This window comes from Pinus tabuliformis, chromosome 3_2, assembly GCF_031772625.1.
Source record: "Pinus tabuliformis cultivar Carrire ecotype Pingquan chromosome 3_2, CPIR1, whole genome shotgun sequence".
In the NCBI taxonomy this organism is placed as follows: Eukaryota; Viridiplantae; Streptophyta; class Pinopsida; order Pinales; family Pinaceae; genus Pinus; species Pinus tabuliformis.
The window spans coordinates 705271807-705295031 of NC_142302.1; the positions used below are offsets into that span (position 1 = coordinate 705271807).

The 23225-nt window shown below is 37.5% G+C and overlaps 1 protein-coding gene across 2 annotated transcripts in view; it reads right to left on the reverse strand.

The window, feature by feature from the left end:
• CKS (Nucleotide-diphospho-sugar transferases superfamily protein) overlaps positions 1 to 23225 on the reverse strand; it is a 175717-nt gene that overhangs the window by 11376 nt on the left and 141116 nt on the right. Inside the window, exon 8 of one of the 2 annotated variants that reach the window (XM_089416892.1) lies at positions 6641 to 6974. The exons of the other annotated variant lie outside the window; for it this stretch is intronic. Within the exon in view, the coding sequence (XP_089273018.1) occupies positions 6882 to 6974 (93 nt within the window). The 3' untranslated portion in view covers positions 6641 to 6881. Of the gene's footprint in view, positions 1 to 6640; positions 6975 to 23225 lie in introns of those variants that run through there. 2 annotated transcript variants of the gene reach the window in all.

Here is a 23225-nt window from a genome sequence, read left to right on the forward strand (position 1 = left end):
CAAGTTAATGAAAGGATTCTGAATTTTCCTTCTATAGTTCTGTCTTCTAGTAAGTTTTTCATATGTTCTTATTTCATTATGTCTTTCTTCATATATTTAAGTCTTTATGCAAAGATCTGGGTAAGATCATACTGAGTATCAGTTAGTCTTAAATCCCCTGTGAAGTTATTAGCAATAACTAGGGACTAGCTTATAAAACTATCTGTTATTATAAACTCCCTTATATCAATTAATTGTCACACAAATCTGCATTCGTTTAAATATATTTTGTTCTACAGGAAACATTGTTTGCCTGTATTCTTTTCTTATAACCAATCAAATATTCTGTCTAAATATTTAGTTGGTTATATTTCATTAATATTATGCTATTCACTCACTTTAAATCAATTAACTACAACTAGACAAATAGTAGCCCTTTCATCTAGTTTAGTAATTGTTAAGGCTTAAGCACCTGTTTCAATAACTCATAACATTAGTCATCCATAAAATACTTCTGGTGACTCTTAGATGATCACTTTTGCAGATAACATTTCTAATTGGTGACATTGTACTACATAAGGTGGTGCTCCTTTCCGAATCGTTTTCATCATTTGTGATGATGACGTGATTTGATTTTTTGGTGCTTGGAATCCATATAACTTGTACCTCTACCCTTCCCAATTAAAGCTTATAAACTATTATTGATGATTGGCAGAGTAAGTGCCTAGGGTTCGTAGCCATTGGATACCTAAGACCACATCTACTCCTCCTAATGGTACAGTGTAGAACGGAGATTCTAAAATAAAGTCTTGAATCTGCAATTTGACCTTCTAGCATATCCCTACCTTTTCAATATTCTTACCATCGGCTACCATCACCTTCATGTTGGGCATGGGAAATATGAAAATGTTGAGTCCCTTTGCCATGGTTGAGTCTAAAAAATTGTGGGTGCTATCGGAGTCGATGGGAACCACTACGTTGTTCTTCTTTATATGTCCTTTTAATTTTAAAGTCTAGGGTTGTGATATCCATGTTATAGACGATAATGACTCTTATGGAATGCTTCTGTCATCTAATTCTGGAGAGAATTCTGGGGCATCTTCTATTCCTTCTATGTTTGATTCTACATTGTTCTTCTTTATATGTCCTTTTAATTTTAAAGTATGGTGTTGTGATATACCTGTCATAGCCGATAATGTCACTTGCAGAATGCTTCCGTCATCTAATTCTAGAGGGAATTCTGGGGCATCTTCTGTTCCTTTTATGTATGATTCCTCATTGTTTGAATTATTAGTTGCTTCACATTGATATATGTTCTTTGTCTCTTTTCCTTTAACACACCTATGTTTAGGGTCCCACTTTTCGCCACAGCGTTTGCACTTGCCTTCTTTCATCATTTTCATTTCCACGTTAGATTTTTCGCCTTCACGAAGATGTTGTGGAACATATCTTGTATTATCCGTATTCATAGACTCGGGCATTCTTCGTTTCGAATATACTTTTTTCGATTTTGACGACAGTGTTTGTTCAAATTTCTTTTTAGCAGTTTTTGCTTTGTCTTGCTACTTTTATTGGTGTAATGTCATGAAGCTCAAGTTCTACTCGAGTTTTAAGTCCAGAGATGTATGATTGGATTAGACAAGATTCGGATAACCTGGGTACTAGTGTTGCTAAGGTCTCCCATTCTCGAGTGTATTCATCCACATCTTCTTTCTGTCGCAATCTGATGAGTGTTGAAAAGAACTCTTCTTCCTTGACACCTTGGAATCTTTTAAAGAGCACATCCTTAAATTTTTTTCCAACTGATAGTGAGTGTCGTCTTCTTCCACAACATATACCAATTATATGCTTCACCTTCCATTTTCATGGAAGCGTGCTTATTTTTTTCGTCATCATTTTCAATATCGTAAATCTTGAAATATTCTTCTACTTTATTCATCCATGCAACGTTGTATTTTTCGTTACAGTCAAACTTGGGTAGCTCGATTTTTTCTCTTCGTTGATATGTCGCTAATGGTGGAGCGAAAAGAGGGTATTGATTGGAGAATGTATTCCAAAGCTGCTTATTTTGAAAAGTCGTGTTACTATTTTCTTAATGGTGAGTGGATGATTTTTTTGGAGACTCGGTTTTTTCATGAAAATCTATTGAATTTGTTAAATTTGATGAATTGTGTTGTTGATTACCTCCATCATCTTGGAATAGTTGTTCGGGTGTAATCTTCATCCTGACACATTTAACAATCAACATTGCCATTATCTGATTATGATTCATTTCGGATTTGATATGATTCTCCTTGAGCTATTGTTCTATCTTATTTCTTGTATCTTGAAGCTTTTTGATGTCGTCGGAATGTCCGGTAACCCTACTCTCGAGATCGACTAATTTTTTGTTAAAATCATCAAAGTTACTAATAATCCTATTCTTAAGATCAATCAATATTTTGCTGAAATCGATCATTGTCATCGACGACATTGAATGGGTTTGTGGGGGTGTATATTTGTTCACCAGTTTAAGCTTTCTTCCTTAATTTGAAATTATTATTATTATTATTATTATTATTATATATATATATATATATATATAGATATATCTATATATATATATATATATATATATATATATATCATTTACAATCAATTAATCTATCGTGGAAAAAACGAGGTTGACGTCGGACAGGGATTCACTGGCAGGGGTGCCGGTGGATGATTGATGATTAGCAAATGACTGGCGGAAGACAGGGATGGTAACGGGATGCAGGATTGGGTTGATGACTAGCAGACATAACGAGGGAAACACCTGGTCGGGGTGTTGCGGTGATTTACGGCATGCAGAAAGATGGCCGCTAGTGACACAATCGGACAGTGAAAGAATAGCGCGGTGACACAGTCAGAGGACGGAGTAGAATGCAGGTGTGGTGGTTGTGTGTTCACTGTGGAGCAACGATGAACAGGTGCAAAAATGGTCCCTGATCACCCAACAACAATAGCGTCGTGGGAGCGATCCGCTCTGATACCAGATGGTGCAGACAAACCAACGAAATTGACATAAAAATATGTATTTATTAATAATGAATATAAATTGATGGTTTACAGGATGAGAGGCCCTGGGCTTAAATACAGCCCTAGGTGCCTCTTGGTGAATGGGCATGATCTTTGATCTTGCCATGTGCCCTAATTAACTAATTCGTTTACAAAATACTAAATTTTTATATAACAAATTTCACAGGAGAGGTGGGACGTCTTTGATTTCACCCGCTAGTACTCTCGCCATGACTTGGGCTTGAAGATGTTGAAATACCTTCGCCTTGAAGATCACAATGTCGTCAGGGTGGACCCCAGATTGGGTCACAAGAATTTACTGTGGAGCGAGCATCAAGGCAAATTCCTTGATCCCCGGCGCCATAGTTTCACAATAGACAATGGCACAAGAGACGGTAGTGGTCTTTGTCATCACGCCCAACTTTTTCCCCACGTAGTCACATGATGCCTAAATGGCAAGTGGTGTGGCACCCTTGGAACTTCAAAGGGGAGGTATTTAAGGGCACCACTGACTTCACACCCTTGGCATCAAGAAAAAACAAACTAGTGTGGCACCCTTGGAACTTCAAACGGGAAATTATTAAATGGCACAACTGACTTGGCACCCTTGGCATCAGAAAGAGCAGGTTGAAAGATAATTAAGAACTAAAAATGATACCATGACGAGCACTAATTCACACCATGTAGTAGGTGTGGGTTTAGAATCAAAGACTAAACCTTGGGATAAAGGGAGAAGACGAAGAAATATAAAAACTGGACCAATAGTGTAACTCTATCCCTTTCCACGTTTGGAAAATCTTAAATAGATAATGTGCATTTAAGGTCATTCCAAAGTATATAAGTGATCTAATAAGCAAAACGAGAAAGGAACATAGAATTAATTAGAAACATTACTCTTAGGATAGTTTAACCTCATTAAGGAAAGAGAGTGGTGAATGAAATTAAAGAATAATATTTAAAATTACAAAAATTTAGTTTCATGAGAAAATCTCGATTTGTCAAGAGCCAACATAAGGATCTCCATCTAAGAGTTCAATTTGAGATAAACTAGGCTATAGTTGGGAAAACAAATCTGAAACCTACCAGTTGACTTCAGTAATGAACACAAAATAAAAAGTATAAAAAGGGGATCAAGAGACAGCTAGGAGAATAAATAGGAAGTCATTTTGGGGTGAAGAAAAATATTCTTTTTAAATAAGAATTTAAGTAAATAATTTAGGAAAAGCCTTAGTGAGAGGATGACATATGGATGAATGAATAATCAAAGTTTTAGATTAATAAATATAATTATTTTGCATGAAGTGACAAGTGTCACCTATGAAGACACATATAAAAGGAGCAAGCTATGGGAGAGGGATGTTTTTTCCCTATTGTTGGATGGATTATATATTGTTATTGTGATAGTGACTATGATGCCTATTGTGAGTTTGGTGTAGTGGAGGCCATTAGAGAGGGAACTCTCGACCCATTAGTGTTCTCCTCCATTGGCTAGTATTGTTCCTCTACTTTACAACTCCATCGCAACTTGAGGGTCCATAGGAAAAAAGAGTATCCAAGGAGTAGGCGGGTAGGTCAATCAGTGAGTTGGCGACGTTCGTTCGGAATGCAAAATCCTTCACAAGTGTATGCGAACAACAACAACGAAGCGCAAGAACCATGGAAGCTGAGATCGAGACTACAACCCTTGGTGCACAATATCTTGGGTGGTTGTAAAATTTTCTTACATGCCTATTTATTGTATATAACTATCAAATTGTAAAAGTGAAGGATATGAAATTTAGTGGTAAAATCATGGACTATTGATGTGTGTGTCCTTAAAATTATTATGTGATTCTCATATTTTATGTTTCTTTAATTACTATGTGATTTTCATATTGGATGTTGCTAATGGATGATTAGTTGTAGTGGAAATATTTATTTGTTTATTATTTACAATACAATAACTTGGACTGCACCATTGATTTGTTAATAGAATGTAAGCAGGGTTTCCTGCATCTAATAACATGTTGTTATCATCTTGAGTTAGGTTGTAAAAAAGAAAAGAAAAATAAAATAAAAATTATGCGACCTATGAAAGTCCCTACACTATGGACTTAACCATAGGTCACAATGACTTTGTTTTACTATGCATAATTTAATCTCTTAACGCGATGAATAAAAAATTGAATACAACTCCGAACTATGCACACATACAAACAAAATACACAATCACAGATACATTAATTATTCAAGATGAATAGATATATTTTACCATGGAAATCCAAATGAGAAAATTAGCTTTGAATGGATATTTATTTCTCTTATTATGACAATCTCAAGTTATAATGTTAGTTAGTGACCTTTTAAGCATCCCCACTCCCTTGGCCCAAGAAAGGACCATTTGAGAGTGGAAATATAAGAACAAATAAAAGGAACTAAGGTAATAAGAAGGCCAAACGGCATGACTTTTTGCTTGTCATTTCTCATTCTTTTCTCTCCTATTTTATTTTTATTTTTCATTTATTTTTATATTTTTATCTATATTTGTCTCATTCACTTATATGCTTGCATTTTTTTCAATAACTTATTAACCTTCCATAATTTCCTACTTACTTATACTGGTAGACAGAAGTCTTACAACCACATTTTATTTTATCATATTTAATATTTTATTTCTCTGTTCATTTTATTTGCATTTTATTTTATATTTAATATTAGCATTTAATAGACTCCATTCCTACATTTAGCATACTGCCTACTTATACTGGTAGACACGAAGTCTTACAACCACATTTTATTTTATAACATTTAGTATTTTATTTCTCTATTAAAATTCATTCCTACATTTAGCATACTTAGCATACTGATATTACTTAAATAAATGCAACTTGTTTATTTTGACGTATAATATCATTGTAAACAATGAACTAATATTTAATGACACGTCATTATTGAGTAGTACTCTCACTTGTATAAATGATTTGATTTTATTGGTTTAATATCTTGAATTATAAAATAGATATACAAGCAGCAGAAAATTGTATATTATTGCATTTCTACTTTCTCTGTAGGAACGATAAAATGCTACTCTTAAATTTTGTTTGATGCTAGTATTTTCAAATCATAGCTAATGGTTGTTTTGATAAAACCAATATTGCAACCTTGAAACAAGAGCTTTGTTATACGGTTAATCATTTGTAAAGTCATCAAAATTTGCTCAAACATGAAGATTTATTTGTTATTTAAATAAAATAAATTTGTTAATTATATCAAGTCTTGCTAGCACAACCGGTTGAGGATGGTTCTTGTTAGCAAGGAAGCCCAGGACCGAACCACATGGAGGCTATTGTGCTCGTGTTAGGGGGAGGAAACACGCTAAAATCCAGTGAGCTTATGGTTGGTGTGGCCTAGGCCGGGTGTGATCCCCAGGTGGCTTTGATAGCTTGAAGGTCTGTGGGTCATGGTTTCTCAAGCCACAAGTCAAGGAACACAGATAACTTGACAAAAAAAATTATGAAAAATACTAAATGTTTTGTTCACTATGATGTTTTGTCAAAAGAACATTATGTCGCTATATGCAATTTATATTGGATATTAAGGCTTGAAATTGTAAAATTATTTTGCAAGTATTATAAGAATGAAATGCAGTACAATAAGAACGAAATGTTGAAATCGACTCCAAAGATGAATGAAAATTATTCTTTGGCCTCTGAGGCAAAGAAGAGGATAAAAGGATTTCTAATTGAGATTACAACGTGCACTAAACAATTCACAATGAATAGCGACAAAGAGAAGGATAAGAGTCCTCCAAATTGAGCTTACAACTTGCACTAAACAATTCACAATGAATAGAATTACTCCAAAAAAATTTAAGAGTAACGGAACTAAGGTATGTTTCGTTCCCTCATAAATGCCTCAATCTTTGCAACATCACTTGGAACATCAACACCGTGTGCTTCATGATCCACCTTTATTACCTGTGCAAATACACAGCAAATTGGGTATGAAATAAAGCATCAATGCAAGAGTTACGGAATGAACATGAGACATAGGTGCCCATTTTTTCAACCATTTTTGGATGAAAATGAAAGTTAAAAAAAAAACCCAATATTCGTTTGGTCCAAAGAAGTAATCACGTTGATAATCTGTGGACGCAGTTCATATTACTGATCATTTCTATATAACATTTTATACCATTTCTGGTTAGAATTGGGCAAATTTGTCATCTTGGTTTCTAGCTTCTCTATTGCATTTTGAGTTGTGTCACTAGAAAAACTAATCATAATATTCGTTGATCTTTCTCAGTATTCTTTTTGATAGCCGCAAAAGACACAATGAAAATCTCAATATCACAAGCAACATAATATGCTGCTTTCCTCGTTGTGATTAATAATCGTTAATAACCATCGTGGTTTTATCTTTACTATTAACAATGCTATTAATACTGATTCTTTTAACTTTTAATAATATCTATGTATAGATATGATCTCTCGTTTTAGATCATTAAATTCTATTTTTTACAATGGGACCATAGTTGGCACTTCAAAATATTCCCAACGATTCTCTAAAAAGTACTAAAAACCATGCATTGCAAAATGAAAAAGAAACACACCACCAAAATTTTCAAATGTTGTTTGAAATTTACAAGCGCATATTTAATCCAAAGTTAAACAAAACATCTATTCACTTCTTAAACAAAACATCTTGATGACAAATTTGATATGCCATGTTTCAAATTTCAACAATTTACTCACGTGCCACTTGCTCAAAATATATTTAGCAAAATTGTTACTGAAAATATGTCCACTTCAATAACTTTAAAACAATTCAAAACATAATTCATATGGACTCATTAAGTCACTGCCATCAAACCTTTGTTGTCTTCATGACAAATCAATAGGATTTGGACTTGAAGAATTTTCCACATCGAGGCTATCCCAGCTACATCATGTGAAACAAAAGTGTTCTTGTTTGGTCTATGTAATTGATGAGATGATCTTGTTATTGTTTTGCTTGAATAATATTTGGCCACAAAAATACTCACTTTATTGAAGACAGTCATATACGAGCAAGTACCTTTTTTAGTTCAAATATATCAAGATGAAGACAATTCTTATAGATGTCACTGTAGTTGAAGTGAAGTTAATGTTGCATATACTTAGTGTTGGAAATAATGAGGGGGGAGAGAGTGGAAGGGGAGGGGGTCGTGGGGGTGAATTAGTATTTCCTTTCAACTATTATATTATTCCAGTTAAATTTTACCAGAACACAAGATGTAGTATAAGAAAAAAAAAAAAAAATTATTAATAAAAACAATGAGGACTCCAATGCTCTACAACAATTCAGGCTCCAAATAGTACAACAAAATTCTAACTTCTACAAGGCTTCAAGCTTAAATGAGAACTCCAATCCTCAAATATCAATCCAGGCTCCAACCTGGTTTCTTATAGGGCTCCAAACTTGTATGAGGACTCCAATCCTCTAGAGCTCCAATGTTCTCAATTTACTTCAAATCCTTCAAGGTGGCTTTAATATTGCTTCAAGACTTCTACAATTTTTTTCAACAAGTCTAGAAAGAGGTCTCCAACAAAACTCCAATAATGCTTCACATACTGCTCCAAAATCTACTTCAACAAATGTCTCCAAAGGGCTGCTCCATGATCTCTAACAACTGCTCAAATGTTCTTGATCTGGGGTCACTCCAAAATACTTCAAAGGTTCTTAAAGATAACTACAAGGTCTGCTTCAAGGCTTGTCTCAATCCATAGACTTCTTCAAGTGTTGGACCATAATCTGCTTCAAGATCTAGTTCAAAGTGCGCTTCAACGAAAGCTTCTTCACTCCTCAAGGCCTGCTCAGACGATGCTCCAAGTCTGCTACAACAAAGACCTTCAAAGACTACTAAGGACAACAAGGTCTGTTCATATATATTTTCAAAGGTGCTCCAAATAATTTATTACAAAAACTCTTCAAAAACTCGTTTGAGAAGCTTGGTCAAGGTCACAGTCAACTAGGACTTTATGACAATCTTTACTTCGCATCCAAGTCTGCTCTAGACATCACTCCTAATCCTTTGTTCCCAAAGAGATTACAAATGTGTTTAATCAAACTCAGGTATTTGAACACAAGTCTGAGATATAGCACGAGAATCAAGTACTTTGTTCACTGTCCAAGGAGTATAATCTGAGCTACAGGTCTGAAACAGAGGTCACAGGTTCAAGTCTTCAAGTAATCAAGGTCAAGATTGCTCCATAAATACGAGCTCTGTCACATGCCCAGGGCTTCTTTCCAAAGATCGAGGTCTGCCCAAAATGTCCACTGATCTGAGAGGTCTCTTCCATAGGTTCGAGAATTCCAGCTTAAATAGGTATGCTCAAAGGTCGAGTAGGTCTGTTACTAGGTTTGCTCCGAGGGCGAGGTTATCTTCTCTAATTGAAGGTTGAAGTCTGGTGTATAACTTTAGGACCGATCTCTATTTTTAACTTCTCCATAGGGCTGAAAAAACTTTGTCACAGGTCTTGTCACAAGTCTGTATTATAGTCCCTCCACAGGGCCGAAAGTGCCTTGTCACGAGCCTGCTTCAAGGGTAGAAAACTTCTTCACAATGTATCAATGAATCCAACAAGAAATCCACCAAGAAACAAACAAAAATCCACCCAAAAAACAAGATCCAAACACTGAGATGTCAATTACGGGTTCTTCTTTTTTGTCACCAAGTTCACGAGTTATCAACTTGTCTTTTTCTTCAGATCCTAACTTCTTTTTTTGTTCTCCTTTGCCCAGTTGGATGTCCAAGAGGAGGAATCGAATGGTCTATTTATACCAATTCAAACATGTGTGAATCGACATGTCCCTTGGGGAGGTTGACTTATTTATAGTGGAGGAGTTGACTTGTTCTTACAAATTGACCTGTACATTTCAAGTAAAGTTGATTCTATCATATTTGAGCTCTAATCACTGTGATGCCAATGATGATCATTTTGAACAGGTCTGGTGTGATGTCAAATATACCATCCACTAGTGGCAGACTGAACATGTGACTTGTGATACTTGAAAGTTCAGAAGGCAAGCACATTCTTACTATTCAAGTCTTAATGCTTATTAAAGTACATATAGAAGTTGAAGATAGAACTTTTGATAAATTAACAATGACAGAATTCACCATGTGATTCAAGAGAAGGCCTATTTGAATGTTTCCTAAATAGAATATAGAAAATAGGCATTCTACAGTAACCACTTAAACAATTATCATTCAACTCACAAGATAGTTAATCACAATGGGGTTGTTGCTCACAATATCTATAGCCTGGACATGATGAATCCATCCATTTTGAATGGCCCACTCATCCTTTGACATCAATAACAATTCTTCATAGAAAATATTGAATATGGCTAACGTCACTGACCTCTCTCTCATTGTTACCTTAAATAAAATAACGGATCCTTCAACAAATTATGGTCATGGTAGGACAGAGTTAATGATTCTATAGGTTGGTAAATCTCCTCTGAATAATACATTACTAGAACAAAAACATGTTGAGATGTTGCTGGTTGGAACGAACAAAGTTCGTTCTTCAGGTTAAATACTCCAAAAGACTTGGAATATAAAGATCCCCATTCAGATACAAGAATATATATTAAAATGTATGAATAAGAATGATGTTACAAATGAAAATGAGGGGCCTACTTATATACTAGGTAGGTGCCTCTTCATGGAAAGTCATGTCCCATTTAGACATGCCTCTTCAACCTAAAAACTAATTAACTAATCACTATTACAATTATCATTTTATATTTAATATATTTTATTCATAACATTGTCTTCCTCTTCAAAAGCTTTGTCCTCAAAGCTTACTAATCAAAGGTTTGAACTATTTTTTCTGCTTCGAATGTCTTCTTGTCTCGAAACTGTCATCTTTGTCGAAACAAGACGATATGATGCTCTAAGTGATAAACAAAATTGTCGCACTGAGAATGGATCTGACCATCCTAAATTAATCTTCTGTGGAATCTTGTGGTTAATGGATACTTCGTGTGAATTGTTATCACAAGACTGAATTGTACTGACATTAGTAGTCTTCGGAACATAAGTTTTATGTTCAGAGTGATACAGATTCGTAGATTGATTGAGATGTCTGTTCTTGTGATTCAGATGTAGATAAGGGGTTCTTTTGGTTTGTCTTTCCCTTATCATGTGTGTGGCAATATTCTGATTTACTTCAGGTGACGATGTTGTTGAGTTGGTTACAGAGCCTTCACTTGGGATGTTCATCGTTTGAACTGTGACATCTAAGTGTGTCTTTTCTTCAACTAGCTTGTCTTCTTCTTGAGATGTGATATTCACTAGATCAACATTTATTCCTTCCTCTTCAACTAGGACTTCTTGTTAAAATTGGCAACTAGGGCCAAACTCCATGTGGGTCATCTTATTTATGGCAGCTGATATTTTTCTTGGATTCCTCTCGTCGAGAGGTGTAGGATTGATCTAACGATCATCTGATTCCGACATGTATTTATGGAGATATGAATTTATTTGTATTTCCTTAACAATTTGTCAAGGTCTACCAGCAACTAAATGTGTGGCACACATCCTCAATGACTCATATAAATACAAGTTACCTTGAGGCATTATTCACTCATCTCATCTCTCACATTCTTCTATCTCTCCTTAGTTGATTGGGTACACACAAGGAGCAGCTCTCACGTGGGAAGAAGGAGGACGCAAAACTGTTTGACGACATTGACGGAGTTTGACTAGGGTTGCAGAAGGTCTCTTTGACCAGCATTGACCAGTGTGGACCTTCTAGGACTGCGGTTTTGGTGTGGATGTCTCTCCTAGGAAAGCCGCAGATTTTCGCATGCAAACCAAGGTAATCTTACCTCAGGTTTGACCAACGTTGATAGCCACAATTATTGGCAGCAAGTTGACTATTTTTTACTTCATTTGGCTAAGTTTTTCGAACTGTTTTTGGGCTGCCTCTTCTTTCTGTTGGACGCCGAGTTGACTAGGATATTGATGAAGCTGATTGGAGGTCAATTCTATCTTGTTTGACCAGCTTTGACTCTGCTGGTTAGGGTTTGCTGCTGCTGTCATAAAATTATAGATTTGTATATTCGTACTATTTCTCTCTCTGCTGAACTATTGAAGATTATAGAAGAATTGATCAAAGGGTTTCCCCACATTGGGGTTTGTCCCTGGCTAGCCGCCATATCGAGTGTCTCTTGTCTTGGCTTGTTTTTTGTCGATCTATTTATGTTCTATCAGCATTTTACTTTATGTTAATGTGATTGCTAAACAGTGAATGACATTGGGCTAATAAGAAGAAATTGAAGTAAATTGCACTAAGCATAGAACATACCATAACTTAACATGGTATTAGAGTTGAGGTGAAGACAAAGCCCAAGCAAGAGCAAGAGCAAGAGCGATCACTGAAGATTGTTGGAAAAAGTCTTAAGACTTCATGGATTCCTCATCACACTTCCCCGCCGAAGACAAGCTCCGTGAGAAGTCTGACTATCATGGATGGAAGATGTCTCTCGATCTGACATTGGAAGAGCAGGAAGTGTTGGACTATGTGAGAGGCAGAATTATTGAGCCTCCATCAAATGCACCGGTTGTTGCAAGGAACAAGTGGACAAGGGGTGAAGTCAAAGCAAAGAAGATCATCCAGGACTCTATCGACAAGCGCTTGGTGGCCTACGTTTCCGAGCTGAACACCTCCAAGGAAATCTACAATAGACTGGTAAGCTTGTTTAAAGTTAGTGATGCAAATCAAGTTTTGTTCCTCAAGAATACGCTGAAGGAAATTAAGAAGGCTAAAGACGAGGATATGCAGTCCTACTTCTTAAGGATCACCGAGATCAAGAATGATCTCCTATCAATTGGGGAAGTCATTCTTGACAGGGAACTGACTATCACAACTCTTGGAGGGCTCCCATCGAATGGTATGTATTCAGAACCACTCTTCTAAAAAATAATGTAATTTCAGGATTTAAGGAATTGATGGCGAGATCCATTCAAGAAGAGACAAGGATGGAAGAGCAAGAAATGCCTGCATTTAAAGGCAACCCCACTACTTTCTCCTCTCATGCTAAAAGGAGAAATAATTCTGGGTCTAAATCTAAAGGAAAGGTCGGATCGAAAGGTGGAAGGAAAGGAAGATGTTTCGTTTGCAACAAAATTGGCCACTATGTGAGGGAGTGTCCTAATAGAAAGGACACATCTCATGACGATGATCAAAATCACTCCCAAGGCAATTCCAACCACAATCAAAGGAATGGCAGGTTCAATGGCAAAGGAAAGAGGAATGTCGGAAATCAAGGAAGTGGTCAACCCTCCAAGAAGGCAAGAAACTCCAAGTATGAATCTAATGTTGTTAACAATAAGCAAGATGAATATTATCTGATATTGGCCCTCTCTACTACTTCTCCTCCGGACTCATTGGGAAATTGGCTTATTGATAGTGGTGCCTCAAGGCACTTCACTGGTTACAAGGAAGCTCTCTCTAATCTGATAGAGAAGGAGACCAACCTGGAAATTATTCTTGGAGACAACTCCACCTATCCCGTGAAGGGTGTGGGGAATGTTACTCTTCAATTGAATCAGGGTAAGACAATTCATTTGCAAGAAGTCATATATGTACCTGATCTCAAGAAGAACCTGGTATCCATTTTCGCAATGGAAGACAGGCTACAAAGTGGCCTTCATCAATGGCAAGGTACGTGCATGGAAAAATAATTTTAAAGATGCTTTCACTCTTGGGTTTTGAGTTGACTCTCTATATCAAGTCGGAGGAAGCCCGCTAGGAGTCATGTCTTGTGACACATCTCTTCAGTCCGAACTATGGCACTGGAGGTTTGCCCACCTTCATTATAAGGCTCTGCCCGATGTGAGACAAATGGTAACCGGGATGCCCAAGTTCAAAATAGAGCAAGAAGGTGTATGTCCGGGATGTTCCAAAGGAAAGCTCAAAAGGGGACCTTTTCCCCTCAAGCCATAGCAAGACCTCTAATATATTGCAATTGGTTCACTCCTACATATCTGGTATGATGCCTGTGAACTCTTTGGGAGGATATTTATATTACCTCACCTTTACAGATGATTATTCTCGCAAGACTTGGATATACTTCTTGAAAAAGAAAGATGAAGTGTTCTTCTGGTTTCGTCACTTCAAAGCCATGATCAAGAATCAAACCGAAAAGAAGATCAAGATCTTAAGGACTAATAATGGGACTAAGTATGAATCCAATGAGTTCCATGACTTTTGCAAAGAGGCTGGCATTAAGAGGGAGACCACAACACCATATACCCCTGAGCAAAATGGTGTGGCTGAGAGGAAGAATTGTACAATTGTGGAAGTTGTCCGTGCTATGCTCCATGATCAAAAGCTTCCAAAGTTTCTATGGGTTGAAGCTGCGAATACCACCGTATATGTTCAAAACTGATGCCCTCATCAACCATTGGGTTCCAAGACTCCCGAAGAGATGTTCACTGGTAAGAAACCTGATGTATCTCATTTTAGAATTTTTGGAAGTCCTGTATGTTTTCATGTGCTAAAAGAGAAAAAGAATAAATTGGATACATCTGGAAAGAAGGGAATCTTCGTGGGCTATAGAGAAAATTCTAAGGGCTAGAGAATCTATGTGGCTGGTCAAAGGGAAGTCGAGATTAGCCATGATGTCACCTTTGACGAAGATATGGCTCTTAGCAAAGTTGACAATCTTCCTATACTAATGAAATCTAAGGAAGCTGACACCAGGAAACTGGAGGAAAAGCAAGATGAGACAATGCCCGAAGTAGAAGAACCTATGGACCCTATTGATCCCCCTCCGCAAGAGCTTTCCTCTTCTAGGAAGAGGCCCTCATGGCTTAAGGGGACACTTGATGATGCCAAAGGACACATTGCACCCAGAGGGACTTTCCATGAAAGTAAAAAGTCGACCAGGTGTCAGGGATACTTGACCATTATGAGCACGATCATTCAAAATGAGTTGTCATCGTTCACAGAAGCTGTAAAGCATCAAGTGTGGAAGGATGCTATGACTAAGGAATACGAGTCCATCATGAAGAATGATGTCTGGGATGTGGTCCCCAAACCCCAGGACAAAACAGTTATCACTTCGAAATGGCTTTACAAAATAAAGCATGGAGCTGATGGAAGTGTTGAAAAGTATAAGGCTCGTTTTGTTGCTCATGGCTTCTCTCAAAAGGAAGGTATAGATTATCACGAGATATTTGCACCTGTTGCCCGATACACCACCATCTGCTTGATCATAGCCCTTACTGCTTCGCAAGGATGGAACCTACATCAGATGGATGTCAAGACCGCGTTCTTGCATGGTTCAATCAAAGAGAAAGTCTATGTGGAACAAACTGAGGGATTTGAGATTCATGATCGGGAATATCACGTGTGTAGGTTGAAGAAAGCCCTCTATGGGCTGAAGCAAGCACCCTGAGCTTGGTATGAGAGGATCGATAGCTACTTGATGAAGCTGGGATTCACTAGGAGTGAAGCCGATCCAAACCTTTACTTTAAGGTTGAAGATGATAAGCCTCTCATACTAGTGTTGTACATTGACAACCTCTTTCTGATAGGTGCAGACCCTCGCATTCACAAATGTAAGAGGGAGTTGGCTTTTGAATTTGAGATGAAGGACCTAAGACTGATGCACTATTTCCTACGGCTGGAAGTTTGGCAAAAACCAGGGGAGATTTTCCTATCTCAAGGAAAATATGTGGTGAAGATATTGGAGAGATTCAGTATGGTGGACTGCAAGCCCGTGACTACCCCAATGGAGCTTGACTTCAAGAAGTTAAGCGGTAATGTTTGCAAACTTGTTTTGGGAAATGCTACCGAGTATCGTCAACTCATAGGAGCATTGATGTTCTTGGTGAACTCCCGTCTGGATATATGTTTTGCAGTCAACACGTTGAGCCAACATATGGTTGAGCCAATGTTCCACCAAGTTTCCGGGACGAGGCGAGGGAGCGGGGATACGCAGGAGCAGCCTATGCAAAAGCTCCCCACCATTTTTTAGGAAACGTGGGGGAAGTCAGGGTCTTAAAAACGTATAAATATAAAATATAAATCGATGAATCATATAACTGAAAACGAAAAGCATGATCATTGATATCATTATCATATAAATTATAATCATACATCATACATGTAAGTTTGTAACTGTACAATGTAACTACTAGTCTACTAACTTACTAACAATGCACAATGAAAATAAATTATAAATGTTTAAACTTTTAAACTTTAAACCATATTGATGTTCCACTTCCAACTATGAACATTGAATATTGAATATTGAAATAAAATTATAAAAGTCAAGTGTGAAACATCAAGTCTCAAAAATTTTAATTTTATAGAGACAAAATAAAATAAGAACATATCAAAAGATAAATGAGCATAACTGATCAAGGTAATTTGTTCAACGAAGGAGCAGACAGAAGGTTTCTTGGCGATGGCGACAACGTTCCATTCAATGGAGCAGACAGAAGGTTGCTTGGCGATGGCGGCAGTGTTCAGTTCAACAAAGGAGCAAACAAAAAATGAAATGTCAAATGAACATAACGTAAACCCTTCCCGGTCGGTCAACAAATATTAAAAATTACGACTTTTTTGTTTCATAAAAAAAAATTGCAAATTTTTTCTAGGGAAACGACCCCTCAAGGCCCCTTAAGAAGACTTTTGCCTAGGAAACGACCCCAAAAATGAAGGAAATGGCCCCTTTCAAGTTTCCTCGCGTACCCTATTTTTTGGGAGCATGGAGAAACGACCCCAAAAATGAAGGAAACGACCCCTTTCAAGTTTCCTCGCATACCTTGTTTTTTGGGAGTGTGGGGAAATGACCCCCTCTCATCCCCAAGTTCTCGGAGCACGAGGGAGCTAGGAAACTCGACCCCCAGGTGGGGGGACGCAACCCCGTAGAACACTGGGTTGAGCCTCACCACTCACATTGGATTGGTGCCAAGAATCTGTTGAGATATCTTCGTGGCACAATCACTCATGGGTTGAGATACACTATTGGAGATGTGAGACTACATGGATATAATGATGTTGATTGGGTAGGCAGTGTGGTGGACCGAAAGAGCACTTCCGGGTGCTGTTTCTCTTTGGGATCTGCCTCAATATCCTAGATGAGCAGGAAGCAGAAGTCGGTGGTGTTGACCACCGCTGAGGCAGAGTACATTGCTGCGAGTATGGCCTCTCATGACGCTGTCTAGTTGTGGAAGCTCTTCAGCGAGTTGTTTGGTAATACATTGGATACTACTGTGATCCTGTGTGATAACCAGAGTGGGATTCATTTATCAGAGAATCCTGTATTTCATGATCACTCCAAACACATCGATATCAGGTACCACTTTATCCGTGATATGGTACAGCGAGGAGCAATAAGGCTCCATCATATCGATACAGATGAGCAAGTGGCCGACATTCTGACGAAGCCCCTAGGAAAGGTCAAATTCTTGACTTTCAGAGAACAACTTGGATTTGTTGAGAGACCCTCTTAAGAGGGTCCTGTCTGATACATACATCGAGCTCTGGGAGCTCCGGGGGGCTTGGCGTACTTCTTGGAGAGACAAGCGACCATAGGGCGACTCACCATCCCCTAGTGGTGCGCTGTGTACAAGGTGAATGGTTCAACCTTCCCCTGTGATACCCCGTGGTGACTTATGGACAGGATGAGTGGTTCTCCTGTCGAGGCATCTTACCCATGCAGTCTAGGACTCATGGGAAGTACCTCTCATTTAGCCAATGAGTAGGGAAATGGAGTTAGGGACCATAGGAGTACTATTGATGGACGCATCATTGTATCTACCATACTCCCTATGCTAAGATGACCTCCATTGATCTGAGATCAATTGGAACTGACTTTGGGTCAGTAAGAGTGACATAGCTCACTCTCTTTTGGCACTGATCTAGGATCAGTAAGAGTGGTATGACACACTCTCTGGGACTGACTTCGGGTTAGTAGAGGATGGTATGATACATCCTCGATCATTTCTTCTTCTTCATAGTTCAGCATAGAAGAGCAGAGCCGAGCAGTGCATTTGATGGCAGAGATAGTACCAACAGTCCAATGGATTAGCAAATGGAGTTCTCCCTAATTGAGAGGGAGTGTTAAAATTGGCAACTAGGGCCAAACTCCATGTGGGTCATCTTATTTATGGCAGCTGATATTTTTCTTGGATTCCTCTCGTCGAGAGGTGTAGGATTGATCTAACGATCATCCAATTCCGACATGTATTTATGGAGATATGAATTTATTTGTATTTACTTGACAATTTGTCAAGGTCGGCCAGCAACTAAATGTGTGGCACACATCCTCAACGACTCATATAAATACAAGTTACCTTGAGGCATTATTCACTCATCTCATCTCTCACATTCTTCTCTCTCTCCTTAGTTGATTGGGTACACACAAGGAGCAGCTCTCATGTGGGAAGAAGGAGGACGCAGAAAGGAGGACGCAAAATTGTTTGACTACGTTGACTGAGTTTGACTAGGGTTGCAGAAGGTCTCTTTGACCAACATGGACCTTCTAGGACTACGGTTTTGGTGTGGCTATCTCTCCTAGGCAAGCCACAAAATTTTTTTCATGCAAACCGAGGCAATCTGACCTCAGGTTTGACCAGTGTTGACTACCCTAATTGCTAGCAGCAGGTTCACTTCTGTTGACTTCTTTTCATTGAGTTTTTTGGACTATTTTTGGGCTGCCTCTTCATACTGTTGGAGGCCGAGTTGAGTGGGATATTGACCAAGCTGATTGGAGGTCAATTCTATCTTGTTTGACCAGCTTTGAATTTGCTGGTTAGGGTTCGCTGCTGCTGTCATAAAATTACAAATTTGTATATTTGTACTATTTCTCTCTTTGCTGAACTATTGAAGATTATAAAAGAATTGATAAAAGGGTTTCCCCACATTGGGGTTTGTCCCTGGCTAGCCGCCACATCTGGTGTCTCTTGTCTTAGCTTGTTTTCTATCGATCTATTTATGTTCTATCAGCATTTTACTTTATGTTACTATGATTGCTAAACAGTGAATGAAATTGGGCTAATAAGAAGAAATTGAAGTAAATTGCACTAAGCATAGAAAATACCATAACTTAACACTTCTACATTTGATGCTTCCTTCTTGATAAATTGTTGCATCTTATTTTCCAATGACTTCTTGTCATTCTTAAGCTTCTTAATTTGCATCAATAATTTTTCACTATGGTCTTTAAGCCGAGAAACTTCTTCATTTTTGTCAACAGTGATCTTGTCAACTTCTCTTTGCATATTCTGTAGTACTTTTTTACCTTCTTGAAAAATTACTTTTGAAATATCTTGTATGTCTTCTGGCGTTACTGAATTTGGCTTCAATGTAACATCTTGTAATGTTATTTTTTTTCTTTTTGTATGAAAATGTCAAAAACTTCTTTTTTGTATTTAGGATGAAAGACCCTAGAGTTTCCATCCATGGTGATCCCAGAATAATGTCACCTTGATCATTCCATAGGGATTGAACAGAGAATTGCGATATAAATGTATAATCTCCAATGTTTAACTGTAAATCAGTTATTTCGTATTTTTTTTGTCCAAGAAGTCTAATTTTTCGATTATATTTAACTCAGGAATCACCAATTGGTTTGCAATTTTAGGGTTTATATAATTTTTACTTTCAGCAGGAGAGATAGAAATAGTAACGTCTTTTCCTGCGAGAGTTCCCTTAATTTTAAAAAGCACTTTAGCATAGCTGGGTAAGGTTTCTAAAAATCTTCCTTCCTTTAATTCTAAACTAGATGCCATTTTTTTATCATTGATGATTGATTCTATTTTGTGTCAGTCAAAAAATTGTACTATTTCACTTAATCCTCACTGTTGTAAATCTGATCCAAAAATATATGAGAATACAAATATACCCAATAAATAACAAGATCAAAATAGATAGAAATGATTCTTTATTATCAAACCCTTAAGGTAGGGCAACACCATACATTCACTCCTTAAGGAAGGAGAACACTCCACAAGCCATATGCCTGTTCATACAATAATCCTTGACTATATTCCTTGACATGGAGTCTCTAGCCTCTATATAGGCCTCATACATACAACACCGTGGGTCATTACCATGGTCCCCTCATACCATCAACTAATACCATGGGCCCATTACATTATTATTAACTACTTGTGGTCCCTTACATGATATGGGTTAACCACCTTATTTATTACTATGGCCCATCCCATTATTACATTATTACCTTGGGTACCTCCCTTGGTACCCCATATTATCCCCCCTAGGTATATAACATTCCACCCCCCTAAGCATGTTTCGTCCCTGAAACATGGGAAGAACACAAATAATAAGATCTACTCAAAAGAGTAGTCCACTGATACCATGCACGTGCATCTAGCTATCCAAGAGAAAGGTGAACCCTCGATCTCGCTGGTGTCTCACTCGCTTGAGATGGAGGTTGACTGTGGTAGCTCTTCTGTGTGGATGTGTAGTAGGTGGATCTTCGCTCCTCTCGATCTGTCATGCGGGGGTTGTTGTCCATGTGGCTAATTGGTTGCCATCTTGATGGTTATCTTGCGGGGTGATGTGGGTGATGATATGTTGAAGTTTTAACCCACGATGGCTTTTTTTTTACTTCACCCTGCTGTGGTGCCTGTTGTGGTGTCTTCTTTTTCAATATGACTTCAACCACTGAGCCCTCCTCTGATGTATCATCACCTGTAACTTTTTCTTCTTGATCATCAAAGGCTCATCAGCTGATATGTCAGTCCCTGGAACATCTTCCGCTTCAGCCTCCATGTGCTCTACCTGCTTATTGATGGAAATATCCTGTAATGTAATTTTCTTCTTTTTATACCAGAGCTACAGGAATTTCTTCTGCACATTAATATTGATAGTACCCACGGATTCCATCCAAGGATATCCCAAAACAACATCCATATTATCCATCTCTGAAGCAAAAAAATCACCATGCAACACATATTTATCCATAGAAATCTTCAAATCCTTGTACACTTGAACATCCTCATTATCAACTTGTGCAGTTTCAATGTGTTTTGCTGGAACTTGCAATCTTTTTGCCAAATTAACATTTATAAGATTTTGCTTGCAACTAGGATTTATAGTCACAACAATTTTCTCCTTCTGAATCAATCCATGAACCTGCAATAAGAAAGCATCAGTAGAAAATAACCCTTTAGGTTCCATGGTTTCCTTCTTTTCTGTAAAAATAAGCTCTTTGCTAGGCAAAGTGTCTGTCTGTGTGAGCTTATCAACAAGAATAGTTTTTTGGCCAAAGAGGTCCATAATAGCTTTTGTAAACATGTCCCAAGTCCAAAACTTTCTATTGGAACATTGATGCTCTTGCCACCATTGTCGTCTTTCATAGTCCAAGTACATGCTTCCCACCATAAGCTGAGTCTCATTATCATAGATGCAATTCCGATTGAAACACTGCTCCATTTGCGCTATCCATCTAGCTGGATGAGAGCCATCAAATTTATACAAGTCCCTCAAAGCCCGATCTAGGGCCGCCATCACAAAAAATATTGGCAAAAATTTGAAATGGTCACAATTCCGTCAATATTGCTCAGAATCCCTATTATAACCTGTTTTTAGAAATGGAACAATTATTTTGCATCTACTCATGTGGTAGAAATCTTGATCTAGGCACTTGGAATTTCAAATCTGTGCTGCAACTCTCCCGCCGTCACCAAAATTTCTGCAAAAAAGAGCTGATTTTAAATAAGCGATATCTCCCTCATCCGGACTCCGATTCGACTGATTTTTTTTTTGAATTTAGGTATTTTTTCACAAAGAATCCAGATCTACAATTAGATTTTGCAGATCTTGTGTTAGGACGTCCAGATCTGCGCCGCAATTTCGCTGCCCTAAAAAATTATCTGCAACCCCACTGATTTTTAAATCAGTGATATCTCCTTCATCCGGACTCCGATTCGACCGATTTTTTTTTTGAAATCGGCTATTTTTTCACACAGAATCTAGATCTGCAATTAGAATTTATAGATATTGCACCAAGACTTACAGATCTAATCTGCAAACTCGCCGCCCCCGAAACCTTGCAAAAAATAAAATAAAATAAAAATTTCTCCGCGGTTTGCCCAAGAAAGTGCTCTGATACCAATTGTTGTAAATCTGATCCAAAAATATATGAGAATACAAATATACCCAATAAATAACAAGATAAAAATAGATAGAATTGATTCTTTATTATCAAACCCTTAAGGTAGGGCAACACCATACATTCACTCCTTAAGGAAGGAGAACACTCCACAAGCCATATGCCTGTTCATACAATAATCCTTGACTATATTCCTTGACATGGAGTCTCTAGCCTCTATATAGGCCTCATACATACAATACCATGGGTCATTACCATGGTTCCCTCATACCATCAACTAATACCATAGGCCCATTACATTATTATTAACTACTTGTGGTCCCTTACATGATATGGGTTAACCACCTTATTTATTACTATGGCTCATCCCATTATTACATTATTACCTTGGGTACCTCCCTTGGTACCCCATATTATCCCACCTAGGTATATAACACTCACACCTTGCATTTTATTTAAAAATGTTAATACTTTTACTTGACTCTTCTAAATATTTATTCTCAGGATTTCCACAAATACCCCTTAATGGACATTTAGGTGTATAATACTTTTTTATTTAATAAAATAATATTATTTATATCGGTGTTGCAAACATCACGATTTAATCGTCATGTTTTTAAAAAATCGCGATTTTTTACCCTTGTCGATAAAATCGCCTGATTTTTATGGTGTTTTTTTTCGAAAAAAATCTTGAAAAAACTGCGTTCAGGACAACGCGTTTTAAAAGCGAATTCATGGTTTTTATTTGTTATTTTTAGCAAACATGAAGGAATTTAATAAACTAATAAAACACTCATAAAATAAATAGCAGAAATATACCCAAACCAAACATGGCGGAAAAGGCCAGAGCCTCACTGTATTATATTCCTCACACTCTCAATGTAATGTACAAATAATGATAATAGTACAAATAAATATATGAGGAAGTTTGTCTCAAGATAGTATGTCTATCTTGGACACTATGGTTGAGCAAATCTCTCAACCAAACACTAATCTAGGAGCCTAACTAGTTGGAAAGAATCTCTCAACCAACTAAGCCTAAACTGACTCCTAACCATGAGGAACAAACTCAATCTAGA